The sequence below is a fragment of the Mytilus trossulus genome, chromosome 2 (genome assembly GCF_036588685.1).
Source record: "Mytilus trossulus isolate FHL-02 chromosome 2, PNRI_Mtr1.1.1.hap1, whole genome shotgun sequence".
Classification (NCBI taxonomy): Eukaryota; Metazoa; Mollusca; class Bivalvia; order Mytilida; family Mytilidae; genus Mytilus; species Mytilus trossulus.
Window position 1 is genome coordinate 72,915,970 of NC_086374.1, and position 17,674 is coordinate 72,933,643.

Sequence of the window (17,674 nt, forward strand, 5' to 3'; positions counted from 1 at the left end):
AAATCACAAATATACTGAACTCCAAGCAAAATTCAAAACGGAAAGTTCCTAATTAAATGGCAGAATCAAAAGCTCAAACACATCAAACAGAAGGATAACATCAACTGTCATATTCCTGACTTTGTACAGGCAATTTCTTATGTGGAAAATGGTGGATTAAACCCTTTTGTATAGCTAGCTAAAATCTCACTTGTATGACAGTTACATCAATTTCCATTAGATTGGCAGCGATGTGTGAACGAATCTACATGATATATTGATAACATACTAAAAACATAGAAGGTTTGAAAGAAAGAAAAACACTGTCACATGATTGATTTTGTTTTCATTATTTTAAAATATCTATTTTGAGATAGATTAGTTCTGAAACAAGGAGAACAGATATGATTGTTTTTCTAGTTTGATTTTGTTAAAATACAGCACTTTGTCAAAAATATGTTGATATTGGGTACTTATTGTTCAGACAGCAATCTAATAACTTATATTTAGATATAAGAAGATGTGGTATGAGTGTCAAAGAGACAACTCTACGTCCAAGTCACATTTTATAAAAGTAAACCACTATAGGTCAAAGTACAGTCTTTAACACGGAGCCTAGGCTCACACCAAACAGCAAACTATAAAGGGCCCCAAAAAATTACTAGTGTAAAACCATTCAAACAGGAAAACCAACAGTCTAATTTATACAAAAAACGATCAGCATGTTCTCAAAATAATTGGAATATTTTACATACAATGACTATTTTGCACTGAGTTTGATGATATGTAAGAAAAAACCTTATTCAAAGCTATAGTATTGCATCTTAATATTATTAAATTGTGTTTAGAAGGCCCTATCAATATCTAAATATTAATGAGATCATATTCAATGAGGGTTTGGCAAATTCTGGAAATTTTTAAGCAATAGAAGTGATTGGTTTATCTATAATAATGCTAGTTTAAAAATGTCTAGCACGTAACTATTATACCCGACAGATACAACCATATCACACCTTTTTTGAAATATTTGTATAACCGCACTTCTTTTTCCAATAAGTGAATTGCATTCACACTATTTGTCATTTGCTCACATGCAAGAAATCCCTAAGTTGACTGTATTCTGTTAAGCTTTAAAGGTTGTTTTGAAGTTTCTTGCAACTATATATGACGACAGTACTCGTTCTGCCCTCAATTTTATCAGAAAAAAGTACAACTTTAGAATGGTACATAGTATCAGGAACATATATATTAACTTAGATATACTGTTCCCAGATGGTATGCTATTGTTGTATTCTTAAGTGTGCTAAACGTTTCCCCATACATGGCGTTGTTAAATTCATGTCATTTTCAGATATAAGTGCTCGCAACAGTTTGTATATGTTAACGCGTTATTGTAGGTAGACCGATGCATGCATTTGATTTTATATCCTGATTTCGAACAACAAGTCAATCACAAGAATAATGACTTATCTAAGAACCGTACACTTATTGTCAACGTGTATAACACATAAAAAGATAAGACCCAGATATTGCAGGTCAATGTGACGGACATGATGCTTGTACAGAACATTTTAGTTATACTGGTTTCTGTTAGCTGTCTGATAAGTGCAGAACAGCAAAACAACCATGAAGTACACCAAAAACTACAACAGGATCTGGAATCTATGAAATTGGAAAATGGTAAGCTGTCTTATGATCCAAAACTAGCATATGAGAGACAGTTATCTATACCTTTGTTAGAGTGGTGAATTCTTTTTATTCAGAGGACAATTATATAAAATGCCGGTTATCATTATTTTATTTTCAAATTGAAAATCAGGTCAGGAAAACTTAATATGTTATCTTTTAGAATTCCTCTGAAATATATGTTTGATGTTCTGAAGGATCAGTAATGAAGTTCTAAAAAAATGTAATGATATGCATTAAATACCAAGCTCCAGTAAAATCAACCGGGGTTTTTAAGGAGATTCATGAATAATACCGTCATCTTATATATTTCAGAGGCAAGATTTATGAAAACAGATACAATTGTCACAAAGATGGAGGAAAGAATATCGCAGCAAGATGAAATCATCCGCAAACAACAAGAACTTATAGAACGCCTCCTGATAAACCAAGAACTCCAAAAGCATACACGTCAAGGTAACTTCCTATCTTTACCATCATAAACGTTTCACAGCATATAACTTTGCTCATTGCTCAGAGAACAAAAATTGTGCTTCTAATATTAAACTCAATATTTTGATTGGTTGGTTTGGAGAACTGAGTTTACATAATGAATTCGAATGAAGTTTTATAACTTTAAACATAAGCTTTAATTTAATTCATGCATCAACCATAACCATAAATTTAAATATAGCCTCGGACCTCTATAGATGGTAATAAAAAAGTGTTCAGACATTTTTAATCAATAAAATTGTATCATATATTTTACACCACACCCAATCCCTCTTTTATGCACCTTTCTGCCTCCACAGCCACGAGACATTTTTCAATCGTCTATTACGAAACTGACTAAAAACCATGCCTTCTGATACATATCTTTAATCTGCAGATAAGATTAAAACCCATTTAAAACTTTTACCCTTACACAAGCCTGAGAATATGCAGTTAAAATGTACTTTAACAAGACAGGAGACATTTTTGTTTATTATTATTTGTTTATGGACTAACATCTGGAACTACTGAGATAAATTTTCTTTTATTTCAGATATTAAGACCACTGTTTCTTTTCATATATCCAACGCAAAAATAAAACACAGGTTCACACATAAGACCTATCATTGTTTTTTTAAATTACACGCGGAGCGATAATAATTAAAGAAAGCTAATTGTTTTCAATTCCAAACCTTTTGACAGGAGAACAAATATTCTATCCATAACGGTACTGGGTTAACTGAATGTCAACATAAGTGAAGTAGTGCTTTTACTAATGTATCAAACATCGTTCTAAAATGCGATCGCATGATATAAATATATGCTCTGCATTACCCATAAACATTTTTATTACAAAAATTGTAAGGTAACTGTATCATTGATGTTTATTTCTAATCCTACGTATACTTTATTTATATTTGAACATAAGAGAGAAATACTAGTATACTCATCACATTTGACTACATGTCTTAAAAAACAAGTACCGCCTTTTAAAAATATATGTTTACATTGTTTTTAATGACAAATCATCTTAAGTTTCAGTCCAAAAGAAAGTAGCTTTTACCTACAGGACATCAGGCGACCACAGTAGTCTAGGATCAGACCAAACTATCAAATTTGACCGACGAATGACCGACGTATCCAACAGTTACAGCTCATCAACGGGAATTTTCACCGCACCAGTTGGCGGCTACTACGCGTTCGTATTAGATACAAGGACACTTCCAGGGAGGATCTGCTGGATAGATGCCGTCAAAAATGGGGTTCCAATAGCAACCAACTACATGGAAGCTCCTAGTGGTCAAGAAGATAGTGAGACATCATTTGCAGTCGTTCGTTTAGACACAGGAGACCAAGTATGGGTACGCAACAAAGTCTACCATGGTCATTCTTGCGGACTTGATGACTTGGCAAACTTTTCCGGATTTTTGCTGTATCAAGATTTATAAAATAACAGTTATAACCTTTTTTCTTAAATATGTCATGAATGATTTATTCCTAATTCATCGTAGGATTTGAAGACAATAAACATTTGATTTTATGAAAAGTAAAGAAGTTGTAATACACATATCAGGACTGAATACCTTACTGTAGTTTCATTTAAATAGTTAACAGACCCAACTCCCCCAAACAAACGATTCTTAAAAAAGTGTTCAACGATTTGTCCCAATTTAGATTTAAGCTGGAAGTAAAATTTTATATTTGAATGGCAAATCTTATCTTCAATGTCACTATATATAGAACAAAATCTGATACAGGATAAATATTCAGAATGTGAGATTTACCTATTGTCTATTTACATCAAAACTGTTAGAGATAAAACTAATTCTTATAAGAGTCAATGTCCTCAAATAACAATGTTAACAAAATCATATTCTTCATTGGATTGGGAAGACCATTATAGATCATCATATACAAGACTTGTACAATACAGCAGAGTTTATATCATACATTGTTCCAATCAATACTCCATATACAGATTCTTTTCGATAAGACCTTCCACCGCATTTTTCCCCGTCCTCTTATATAAAACAGGAAGTTTACATGTTGGAAAAAGTTTATATTATGTTCTTCTCATATATGTTATGATGGTATAATACTAAACCCCTAACGGGAAGGATTGTGCCGGATATTCATATGTTGAAATCATAATCTTTCAATCAGTTTAATTGGGGTCTGCAGCTGGCATGTCAGTTAACTGCTAGTAGTCTGTTGTTATTTATGTATAATTGTCATTTTGTTTATTTTCTTTGGTTACATCTTCTGACATCAGACTCGGACTTCTCTTGAATTGAATTTTAAATGTACGTATTGTTATGCGTTTACTTTTCTACATTGGTTAGAGGTATAGGGGGAGGGTTGCGATCTAATAAATATGTTTAACCCCGCCGCATTTTTGCGCCTGTCCCAAGTCAGGAGCCTCTGGTCTTTGTTAGTCTTGTATTATTTTAATTTTAGTTTCTTGTGTACAATTGGGAAATTAGTATGGTGTTAATTATCACTGAACTAGTATATATTTGTTTAGGGGCCAGCTGAAGGACGCCTCCGGGTGCGGGAATTTCTCGTTACATTGAAGACCTGTTGGTGACCTTCTGCTGTTGTTTTTTCTATGGTCGGGTTGTTGTCTCTTTGACACATTCCCAATTTCCATTCTCAATTTTATATACCCAGTCGCTTGTAGTGAATCTAACTATTGACGATTATAATACCTTTCCAATACTAGTATGTGTTGGTTGTGTCGTTCTTCTACTTGAACATCTTCTAAACATGCAATTGAGATTGGAGATGAGGAATGTTTCAAAGAGACTACAACCCGTCCAAAGTACAGAAAACAGCCGAAGGCCATCAAAGGATCTCGAATACAGCTAGAAAATCCCGCACACGAAGGCGTGTTTCGGCTTGTCTCAAACCAAAAAAAGTGTAATAGTTCAGTAATAATGAATGTCATTTTAAACTCCAAAATATATAAAAAAAATAATTATAAATTAAAAACCATAGGAATCTAACAAAGACAAGATGCTCCTGACTTGAGACAGGCACATACTGCGGCGAGGTTAAACATGTTTTTGGGATCCCAACCCTCCACCTATACCTATATATAATGTAGAAGAAAAAAACACACATCAATAAGAACAGTAGAAAGTCCGAGTCCGATAAGAACAGTAGAAAGTCCGAGTCAGATTAGGTAACAAAAAGAAACTTAACAAAACAAATATTTTGCTATATATGTAAAATTCCATAAAATAGTTCCGTCTAGTTTATTAGTCATATATTAAATAGAGATAGATTAAGAGTTTAAACACGTGAAACTATGAGCTACTGCTCACTGATGATACCCCCGCCGCAAGTGGATAATATTGATAGTGTAAAAATATGCAAGTGCTCGGTAAACAGGAAGTTGTCAAGTGATGAATCTGAAAACGCATCACACGGTATAGCTGACTTAGATAAACCCTGAAACCAAATTTCAGAAATCCTTGTATTGCAGTTCCTGAGAAAAATGCGATGAAAAATATCCATGGGACAGACGGACTGACTGACGGAAGGACAGACAGAGGTAAAACAGTATACACCACCACCACCCCTTTTTTTTTAACGCGGGGGTATAAAAAAGAAGATGTGGTATGATTGGCAATGAGATAACTCTCCACAAGAAACCAAATGACAGAAATTAACAACTATAGGTCACTGTAAGGCCTTCAACAATGAGCAATGTCTATACCACAGTCAGTATAAAAAAACAAAAAATGACAATGTAGAATAATTCAAACGAAAAAACTAACAGCCTAATTTATGCACAAAAATTGAAGAAGAAACACATAACAAACGACAACCACTGAATTACAGGCTTCAGACTTGGGACAGGCAAATACAACAGGCACATACATACAGAATGTGGCTGGGATAACATGTTAGCGGAATGCATTACATATAGTTAACCTATTACTTTAAGTATTGAAGAAACAAAAATGCCATTGTCCAATGAACCACGAAAATGAGGTCAAGGTCAGATGATACCTGCCAGACAGACATGTACACCTTACAATTCTTCCATACGACCTATTGCTTAAAGTTTAGAAAAACACAAAAATTTACACAACACTGAGCAATGAACCAGGAAAATGATGTCATGGTAATATAAAACCTGTGAGCCTGACGTGATGGATTGTTCTTGATTTTCATATGCAGGAAAATGATGTCATGGTAATATAAAACCTGTGAGCCTGACGTGATGGATTGTTCTTGATTTTCATATGCAGGAAAATGATGTCATGGTAATATAGAACCTGTGAGCCTGACGTGATGGATTGTTTTTTATTTTCAGATGCAGGAAAATGATGTCATGGTAATATAAAACCTGTGAGCCTGACGTGATGGATTGTTCTTGATTTTCAGATGCAGGAAAATGATGTCATGGTAATATAAAACCTGTGAGCCTGACGTGATGGATTGTTCTTGATTTTCATATGCAGGAAAATGATGTCATGGTAATATAAAACCTGTGAGCCTGACGTGATGGATTGTTCTTGATTTTCATATGCAGGAAAATGATGTCATGGTAATATAAAACCTGTGAGCCTGACGTGATGGATTGTTCTTGATTTTCATATGCAGGAAAATGATGTCATGGTAATATAAAACCTGTGAGTCTGACGTGATGGATTGTTCTTGATTTTCATATAAAGACATAATAAAATATAGGTTTAGACTAGATGTGTCAAAGCGACAAGAATGGCCTTGTCTCAAAAAGTTGAAAAATCTGCAATTTCAATATAGACACATGTGGACACAAACATGATGGTAGTCTCACATATCAAACATCAGCTCAAAATCTGGATGCGTATAGAAAAAAATATCTGTATAACTATGATTTTCAATAATTTATCTAAGTCCAAAGCCTGTAATTTCAGCAAAAATTAGCAAAGCAGAACTAACCTTTAAATTGACCTGTAACTCATCATGGTTAACTCACATATCAAACATCAGCGCAATATCTGAAGGCGTTTAGAAAAAAAGACATTATAACCGTGATTTTCAACAAATTTTCAAAGTCCAAATCCAGTAATTTCAGTATAAACAAGTGAAACTGCGAGCTACTGCACACTGATGATACCCCCGCCGCAAGTGGATAATATTGATAGTGTAAAAATATGCAAGTGCTCGGTAAACAGGAAGTTGTCGAGTGATGAATCTGAAAACGCATCACACGGTATAGCTGACTTATATAAATCCTGAAACCAAATTTCAGAAATCCTTGTATTGTAGTTCCTGAGAAAAATTTGACGAAAATTTTCAACTTGGCTATCATGTATAAAATCATACAAGTGTTCGGTAAACAGGAAGTTGTCAAGTTATCAATCTGAAAACGCATCACACGGTATAGCTGACTTAGATAAACCCTGAAACCAAATTTCAGAAATCCTTGTATTGTGGTTACTGAGAAAAATGTGACGAACATTTTCAACTTGGCTATCATATGTAAAATCATACAAGTGTTCGGTAAACAGGAAGTTGTCAAGTGATCAATCTGAAAACGCATCACACGGTATAGCTGACTTAGATAAACCCTGAAATCAAATTTCAGAAATCCTTGCATTGTAGTTCCTGAAAAAAATGTGACAAAAATTTTTAAGTTGGCTATCATGTGTAAAATCATACAAGTGTTCGGTAAACAGGAAGTTGTCAAGTGATCAATCCGAAAACGCATCACGTGGTATAGCTGACTTAGATAAACCCTAAAACCAAATTTCAGAAATCCTTGTATTGTAGTTCCTGAGAAAAATGTGACGAAAATTTTCAACTTGGCTATCATGTGTAAAATCATACAAGTGTTCGGTTAACAGGAAGTTGTCAAGTGATCGATCTGAAAACGCATCACACGGTATAGCTGACTTAGATAAACCCTGAAACCAAATTTCAGAAATCCTTGTATTGTAGTTCCTGAGAAAAATGTGACGAAAGTTTCATGGGACGGACGGGCTGACTGACGGACTGATGGACGGACTGACAGACTGACAGACAGAGGTAAAACAGTATACCCCCCTTTTTTAAAGCGGGGGTATAATTAAAAGCGGGGGTATAATGATTTTTTGTTTGTTAAACGGAACAATATTGAAAGACACATGTACAACAACAAGGTGTCATTAAGGATGATATAGACAAACATAGCATTGTCAAAGATTTCATGGTTCATTTTTCATTACCAAAAATATTGAATTTTACTTATTGTTTTGTTTATATTTGTAATAACATGTCGCAGGACCGTGGTGTGGATACATTATTTATCGTCTCCCTTCAATCAAATAGTAATTCCGACTGAAAACGAAAGTAGTCGGTTGCTATATAACACAAAAAGATTAGAATCATAAAAAAAAAATGATAAGGTAAGTAACACCAACAACCAGGCAAAATTTCATTTTGAACGAATGAGTATAGAACGTCATAGCCATCTAATGTAAAGATATGTTAAGATATCTTAAATCTACTTTTTAATACATGCACATAGTTTGTCAATGTATGCACATACTTTTTTAATGCATATACAGTGTACATACTTTGTCTTTATATGCACAATTCACATACTTTGTCTATATAAGCACATACTTTTTTTTTTATTTATGCACATACTTTTTTTTTCTATTTAAGCACACACTTTTTCATATATGCACATAATTTTCCTATATATTCACATTATTTAGTTTATATGTACATAGTTCAATTTATATGCACATACAATTGTACTTAACTTTATATGCACATACTTTTCCTATATATACACATAATTTACTTATATGCACACTCTTTTTCTATACATGCACATGTTTAACTTGAGAAATACAGGGGATATGGGGTATCAATGCATGACAACAATCAGTACATGCAGAGCAAAACAAAAACAACACACAAAGCAAAAGAAAATCGCTATAATGCTGTTCTTCACCTCAAAGTCACAGTGAGACCTTCAAAGAGCAAACAAACTCCAAACTCTTCCCTCAATGCAGTAAATAAACACTTTGTATGAGTTAAGTACTGACCTATAATGATATGATAATCACGTTTATTGCAATTGTACATAATTATATGAATTATTCGTACTAAAGAACTATGTCAATTGGACATGCTTTGATACTATATATGCGCTAGCATTTAACTTGATTTTATTCTTTTTTCGCTTTGGATATTCCGTGTATCGTCAAGTTATTAGAATACCAGTGAGGACTTACTTATTGCGGACCTGTTTTTGTATTGTTATGAGTTACGATTTATGACTAAAATTAGCATAGACCCATCGAAACAACATTTGATACAAAAAATTAACAATACTTTTAGATATTTGAATGATATATTGGCTCTCAATAATGACGACTTCAGTATGTATACTAACGAAATTTATACTGTTGAACTTACTTTAAATAAAGCTAATATTAACAATGACCACTGCTCCTTTCTCGATCTTGATATCTATATCACTAACAGTAAGCTGAATACTAAAATTTATGATAAAAGAGATGATTTTTCATTTCCTATCGTTAATTATCCATTTTTAGATGGTGACGTTCCCTTGTCACCATCTTACGGTGTTTATATATCTCAACTTGTACGATTCGCTCGCGTATGTAACAATATTTTAGATTTTAACGAGAGAAATTTATGTATTACTGAAAAATTATTACACCAGGGTTTTCGATATCACAAACTAGTCAAAACATTAACTAAATTTCATCATCGGTATAAGGACACCATTCGTAAATATAGCTCAACATGCAGACTTCTTATACGTTCAGGTATTTCACATCTAATCTGTTATGGTAATATTCTTTACAAAGCACACAAATGTCAGTATTTACCTCAAAATCTTACAAAACCTTTAAACAACTTAAGAAGAGATATAGTTACGATACTGTTGACAGGTCATTAAAGATTGCATATTTTGGCTTTAATATTGATTCACTTTTAGGGTCTTCGCATCGGAAGTAAACACAACACATTTATTTAAAACAAAAACAGTTGTTGGCATGACACGGGTTATGTTCTTCTCATATTTTATGAAAGTATGATACTAAACCCCTAACGGGAGGAATTGTGCCTGATATCAATATGATGAAGACATAATTTTTCAATCAGTTTAATTGGGGTCTGGAGCTGGCATGTCAGTTAACTGCTAGTAGTCTGTTGTTATTCATGTATTATTGTCATTTTATTTATTTTCTTTTGTTACATCTTCTGACATCGGACTTGGACTTCTTTTGAACTGAATTTTAATGTGCGTATTGTTATGCGTTTACTTTTCTGCATTGGCTAGAGGTATAGGGGAGGGTTAAGATCTAATAAATATGTTTAAGCTCGCCGCAATTTTGCGCCAGTCCCAACTCCCAAGTCAGGAGCCTCTGGCCTTTGTTGTATAATTTTTAATTTTAGTTTACAGTATAATTCGGAGTTTAGTATGACGTACATTATCACTGTACTAGTATACATATTTTTAAGGGGCCAGCTGAAGGACGACTACGGGTGCGGGAGTTTCTCGCTACATTGAAGACCCATTGGTGACCTTCGGCTGTTGTCTGCTCTAAGGTCGGGTTGTTGTCGCTTTGAAAAATTCCCGATTTCCTTTCTCAATATTACATGGTTTTATCATCAATTTTGTAAGCAACGCAGGTGAGCGATACAGACTACTTAAGGCCTTTTTGATGAAGCCTGTTCCCTTCCCCTTCCGTGATGTCAATGTTTCTGATATATTATACACACTGTCTTTTAGATAATGTTTTTTTTTTATCTTAATCGGACTTAATACTACAAATTTTATATAGGAAAAGTTATGATATTGTGCACTATCGTTTTCCCTACGTTTATACCTCCCCTTACTGAAAAAATCAGCCTCCTGCAAATAGTTGCTGCAGGTCTGCCGCGAACTTGCTGCAGAATTCCAGCGAATACAGAGTCTGTGTTTGCAGCGTGTTTGCTGCAAATACGCTGCAGGTCTGCTGTAAACAATTTTCCATGCAAGTGAGTGTTTGCTGCAGACCTGCTGCAAACATTTATATGCAAATGAGTGTTTGCGGCGGACCTGCTGCAAACATTTTCATGCAAATTAATCTTTCTCCTGCGTGTTTGCAGCAGACCTGCTGCGTGTTTGCTGCAGACCTGCTGCAAACAGTTTTATGCAAATTAATCTTTCTCCTGCTTGTTTTGCAGCAGACCTGCTGCGTGTTTGCTGCAGACCTGCTGCAAACATTTATATTCAAATTAATTTTTCTCCTGCGTACTTGCTGCAAACTTGCAGGAACTACATAATTAATTATACAATATTAACCAATTAAGCCATGTTGTGTATACACATCACATTATCTTTATTACACAGTAAATTCTGAAAAGTTTGGTTACATACATACATACAATAAATCGAATAATTTATCATTTGCATAATTGGCCTAGTTTATTCCTTTAAAAAATAATTATATTTCTTGTTGTTCAAGTACGTACTAAAATGAATTGCATGCATATCTAAAATACGAAAAAAGGTTTATTTTAAATTTATTTTGTGCACATACATGACATATACTGCTTTTTAATTTTTATTTTGTGCATATATACTGCTTTTTAATTAATACTTTCACATAATTCAACTTGAATTATAACAACACTATATTTTAAAATAAGTTATAATCTCCAAACATTCTTGAGTGTACTGTATAGTTGTTACATGTTTGACAATGTTTTTTCAAAACTTCATGCAGGTATTTATTGACGGGACGAATTTCATATATTTTCACATCTATGAAGAATCAATACTTACAACAAATGTCTCTGAAAACTTTTTTTTTAATTTCCAACCTAAAATACTCCCTGAATACTAATACATTGTATGATACCATGACATAAACACCTTCAACATTTTCAAATTTCAAATCTGTATCTTCCAGAAAGTTACCAATGGGCATGCTCATTCGTTTTACGTAATTCTTGCAATGCTCTTTCAAACATATAGAATTGTCAAAGATTCCTGCAATCTAGCTGCGAACATCCCTTAAATTCTAGAGTTTCTGCAATCTTACTTCAAACATAAAAGTTTCTGCAAACTTGCTGCAAGCTTGAAGCAAAAAGCTGCAATGTTTGCAGGAGGTTCGCAGCTAGCTGCAAACTTCTGTAAACATTATTCAAAGGGTTCCTGCAAGCTATTTGTTTGCAGCAGACCTGCAGCAAGTATGCAGCAGATCTGCTGCAAACATTTCAGTTCTGTGAGGGGGGCCCTGCTCAATCGTTTCGTACTTCTCGTTTTTGAGACGAAAGCAGGCATTGTCAATGACCTCACAATATGGAAGGATACGTTACTGTTTCTTCTTATAGATATCGTAAAAGATCAGACGCTTGACACAATGAGGTTTTATATAGCTCGTTTGCTACGCTCATTCGACAAAAAGGTTAACAATGTGGCTCGCGGCTGTTATTTTACATTATCAATGTGTACAAAATCCGATAATCTATCCATTTTGCTGTTTGGAAATAGCAGATGTTTTAAGTATAATATCATTGGAAAAATATGTCATCAAATGAAATAATATTGATGTCGATATTCAATTCAAAATTCTTTTCAGAAAACGTTAGATTAAATATGGCCACCAAAACTTTAAATGCATATGCCATGTATTTCTATTCTTTCAGTATGGCCGACAATAAATTATGTGCTGGTTGTCACCATCAAAACGAAGACATAAAAGCCGAGTCGTGGTGCAGTGCTTGCAGTGAACTAGTTTGTCAGTCATGCGCCAGCGCTGAAGAAAGAATGTTCTCGCCTCACAAGGTAGTACCAATGAAAGAAATACAACAACTCAGTTTTTCGCTTCTTGAATTGTTCAAGAACTGCAAGAATTATCCCGACCAAACAATTGCATTGTTCTGTTGTCAACATGACAAAGTGATCTGCGGTTTATGTGTACCTGTATTACATCAGAATTGTAAGCCTATCATTTCAATTGAAAACGCTGCTAGATGCGTGAAATATGGCACAGCTATTTCTGACGTAGAGAGAAGAATGGACAATCTTAGTAAAGTAAAAGACAACATTCTGGGTAGAACTGAGATAACATTTGAGGATTTGAAGAAAAGTCGAAACAGTATCAAGAAAAGAGTGTCGGATATCCAGCAGAAAGTTATTGATCATTTACATAAGATAGAAGCAGATATACATAAAGACATTGATAAAAAGTATAAATACTGTAATGACACGGTATCTAGAAATAAAAATAGCGTCACATCTAGCTCTGACTCGCTGTCTACATGGAAAAGAGATCTTAAATCACTAAAGCAACACACATCTGAAATCAATTTATTTCAGGCAGTAAAATTTCTAGATGCAAAAACTCACTAAACGGAATTAAAGATTAGAGAAATTCAAGCAGAAACTATTCCTATACTAACATACCATCCTTCAGAGTATGAGTCGAACATAGAGAAGTTGATCCCAGACTTCGGAACATTAACGGTAGACAATGTCTCAGTTCAAATGTCTGAACTAGACACCGACCAACAAGGTCAGTTTTCTGTTAGAGAAAACAGAAAATTGTCCTTGACACATTCCTTCGAGACCTCGGAATAAGGTGAAGGAGTGTATATTCATCGGGGTTGCTCAATCCCTGATCATAGGTTACTCCTCGTTTCACTTTCCGATAGCAAACTCTATGCTTCTAAACTTTATGGATCACAACCCAAGATAATTAATTTGGATTACAGTCCGGAATGTATTACCTTGTATGACAACAGCCATGCTGTATCATCTCTATGTGATGACGGTATCCAGATCATCGACCTGACAACATTAAAGCTGAATAGGATAGTAAAAGTTGACGGGATTTGTAGAGGAATCACCAGTGTAAAGGATAAGATCATCGTAAAGAATCATTCCAATATTTCAACCATAGTGGATATCAATGGTAAAGTTCTGAACACAATACAAACAACATTTGATCCTGATGATATATGTGCTAACGAAGATGGTGACGTCTATTGTACAGACTATAATAGTCATAAAGTATTTGTCGTTACATCGAATGGAAAAGAACGTGAGATATACAGTGGTCCTGATCTGAGAGATTGTCGTGGTATGGCTGTAGATGACCGTGGTGATGTGTATGTAGCAGGGGGAAAATCAAACAACATACATAGAATATCTTATGACGGGAAAAAAACATGATATTGTCCTGACAGAAGACGATGGTATCAGTAGTCCGACCGGATTATCTTACAATTGTGAAGCGAGAGAACTGTTAGTTATAAACAACTCTTTTCGGTCAGTAAATATTTATAAAGCACAATGAAAACTAACTGAATCAAGAACAGTAATTGTTTACATTGACAATTAATATCGATTATCATCGATTGATATGCAGGCCTAACACAATTTTTTGTTGTAATTTAATACTATATTACATCACAAAAACAGACTTATATATGAGTCTCAAAATTAATTCTCATGTTATTTACACTGGACATTTCAACAATATCAAAATTTGAAAAAAAACTATTGATTTAAGTCAAGCAGTCTAGTTCTAAAAAAATGCATGGTCAGAATTAATTGTCAATCGGAAGTTATCTTTTTTAACAAATTTTCCGTGAATTTAATGATGGACTTGGTTGATCTATATGACTTTTTTTAACTAACGACATTTTTACCACGTCTTAGTTTGTTGTTTTACATCTATGTCGTCTCTCTTCTAAGTATCGAACGTATCCTATTTCCGAGTATGACTGTTTTACGGAGTGAAAAGTTGCTAAATGTCTCGGTATTTGTGCATCCAACGTCCATGTATTTGTTTATGGTCTCTCTGTTGGTGGTTCAATTTGGTGTTGTTTTTGTCTTTTCTTTTATGCTTTTAAAGCTGCATTTTCGGTAAATTTCATAAATGTCTTATTTGTCAGTACAGTCGAATTAATTTCCATTTCCTGGATCAAATATAACACGTGTTAATCAAAATAATTGTGGCGTCGTCACAGCATTTATTCAAAATAGTCTTTGAATACCGTTATAGTCAAGATAATTGATTAGACAAGTATTTTGAAAATAATTATATGAATTTCAAAATTATATATTCCTTTCAAAAATATATCAGTGTTTGTGAGGTCTGATTCTGTCGTGAATAGAAGATGTATGTTGGGTTTTTTTCTGCGATATAACATGTTGAAATGACAATTATATTATATATGTGTGTGTTTCTCTTTGCTGAGTGTTCTTTTTTTGTGCTGTATTTCTGTCATGTAGTGATGACATGTTATCGGTATGTTTGAACATTGCTATATAAGTGGGAGGTTTGGCTAACCATAAAACCAAGTTCAGCCTACTAGATTATCCTAAAACGTCCTGTGCCAAGTCAGGAATATGGCAGTTGTTATCAAATAGTTCTTTTCTATGTATGTTGCATTGACGTTAGTTTTTGCTCAGTTTCAGTGTTTCTGTTGTTCCGTTGTTTTCCTGATATGGTTGATGTGTTTCCCGGTGATTTAGTTTATAATCCGGATTTTTTTTCTCTCAATCGATTTATGACTGTTAAACAGAGATATAGGTGGCACGGTAGTATTTGATTTCTGGGATTTAGGTTTCTGTACCCTACTTAAGTCAATGTACCTGAACAGTATGATTGAACAAGAAAATAGAGTTTGAACTGAATATATTTTCCCAAATTGAGGAATGAATCAGGTGTAGAAGAATATGAAATAATTTTACATACTGTTACAAATTATATTGCATATTCTTCTACATCTTGTATTGTAATAAAAGTACTTCAATTTACTGTGTATGTTGAATTTTGGGCAGAGTTAGAAACTGAAAAAAGGTAACAAATCTAGGTTTTAACATTTTGTTTTTCACTTATATGTCTCTGAAACTGGAATTATCAAGTTGAAAACAACTCGTTTTATAATTTCTTGCGTCCGAAGCGCTTTTCTGAATTATACTTCATCAGGACCGCTCAAAGCCAAATGTATAAGTAACGAAACCGTTGAAGAGCTATATGTCAAAAATACCAAAACAATACCAAAACTAAATAGCCAAATTCATCTAAAGCCAACTTTGCCTGAGGGAGTTGAAACCTTAGTTTCTTAATAATTTCAAAATTTTTAAACGGACAATTATAGTAAAGTTTGTTAAATCATATCAGTACCGAAGTACTGACTACTGAGCTGATGATACCCTCGTGGAATGATAGTCCACCAGCAGAGGTATCGGCCCAGTGATGTAAAAAAAAAATATGCTTGATTTCTTGATTGACAACATATTTGTCATGTTCGTCGGACGTGTTTTTCAACACACTGTCGGCATTTCAATGGGAACAAATGGTCCCCCTCTTTTTACCGACTTGTTTCTTTATTATTATGAGGCTGACTTTATACAGGAACTTCTTGGGAAGAAAGATAAGTAGTTACCAATATCCGTTAACTCTACTTTCCGCTGATATGATGATGTTCTTTCACTAAATATTTCAAACTTTTTTTATTATAGTTGAAGACATCTATCCCATCGAGCAAGAGACAAATGATACAACAGATGAAATTCAGTCGGTCTCATATCTTGACTTACATCTAAAAATTGACCATGACGGTCGGTTGAAAACAAAACTTACGACAAAAGAGATGATTTCAGCTTTCCAATTGTGAACTTTCCATTTATTAGTAGCAACGTTCCAGCAGCAACTGCATACGATGTATAAATCACCCAAACGGTACGATATTCCGGTGCTTGTTTTTCCTATCATGATTTTTCATGATTCTAGGTTGCTGCTCACAAGAAAGCTTTTAAACCAAGACTTATAAATGGTAAAGTTGAAATCATCACTCCGTAAATTTTACGGACGCCATCACGAGTCGGTTGACCGTTATGGAATAACCGTTTCACAGATGATATCGGATATGTTCCTTACATCTTAATATTACCTTCCCTTCCATGAATGTGACCTACCGAATTATACCATTCTACCGGATTTGTTATCTCATGAGCAACATGACGGGTGCAACATGTCGAGCAGGATCTGCTTACCCTTCCAGAGCACCTGAGATCACATCTAGTGTTTCGTGGATTTCGTATTGTTTTTTCTGTAGTTTTCTATGTTGTGGCATGTGTACTATTGTTTGTCTGTTTTTCTTTAACATATTTAGCCATGGCGTTGTCAGTTTAATTTCGATTTATGAGTTCCTCTGGTATCTTTTGTCCCTCTTTTTTAATCAAAGTTATAGAAAGAAAAAGAGAAGTTCTCTTTTAGACTAGCCTTGATATATGTTGCTGAAAACAGCAAAACAAGTTGATATAGCACGATTGCATGAAGTTCGTTTACAGCAGTTCTTCATTTTAACCGAATAATTCATGAAATAAAGATTCATAAAAAAACGTGTATACCACATTTTTGTAATAAATAGAACCAATAATAAAACATTTGAAATTACATTGAAATGTATCATAATATACTGAAATTAACTTGTAAAAGGTATTTTAATCATATTAGAAGTTTAAACATAGTTATATTATAATTCTGCTCTTAGGATTGCTTTTTTATTT

General features: G+C 33.9%; 2 protein-coding genes across 2 annotated transcripts; both read left to right on the forward strand.

Annotated features, from left to right (window-relative positions):
• Nucleotides 1-1,475: 1,475 nt before the first annotated feature.
• Nucleotides 1,476-3,757, forward strand: LOC134705389 (complement C1q-like protein 2). The gene is made up of 3 exons (XM_063564128.1): nucleotides 1,476-1,659; nucleotides 1,981-2,121; nucleotides 3,172-3,757. The coding sequence occupies exons 1-3, from the start codon at nucleotides 1,530-1,532 to the stop codon at nucleotides 3,582-3,584; spliced, it is 684 nt and encodes a 227-aa protein (XP_063420198.1). The 5' UTR covers nucleotides 1,476-1,529; the 3' UTR covers nucleotides 3,585-3,757.
• A 9,039-nt stretch (nucleotides 3,758-12,796) lies between these two features.
• Nucleotides 12,797-14,323, forward strand: LOC134705993 (uncharacterized). The gene is made up of 2 exons (XM_063564705.1): nucleotides 12,797-13,338; nucleotides 13,864-14,323. The coding sequence occupies exons 1-2, from the start codon at nucleotides 12,797-12,799 to the stop codon at nucleotides 14,321-14,323; spliced, it is 1,002 nt and encodes a 333-aa protein (XP_063420775.1).
• Nucleotides 14,324-17,674: the final 3,351 nt, after the last annotated feature.

Bases quoted from the DNA above. Each gene is read 5' to 3' on its own strand.
- LOC134705389 (XM_063564128.1), top strand. From the start codon at position 1,530: ATGATGCTTGTACAGAACATTTTAGTTATACTGGTTTCTGTTAGCTGT. The intron at 1,660-1,980 runs GTAAGCTGTCTT...TATATATTTCAG, and splicing joins ATCTATGAAATTGGAAAATG to AGGCAAGATTTATGAAAACA. The intron at 2,122-3,171 runs GTAACTTCCTAT...AATCATCTTAAG, and splicing joins CCAAAAGCATACACGTCAAG to TTTCAGTCCAAAAGAAAGTA.
- LOC134705993 (XM_063564705.1), top strand. From the start codon at position 12,797: ATGGCCGACAATAAATTATGTGCTGGTTGTCACCATCAAAACGAAGAC. The intron at 13,339-13,863 runs GTATAAATACTG...TTTGGATTACAG, and splicing joins CATAAAGACATTGATAAAAA to TCCGGAATGTATTACCTTGT.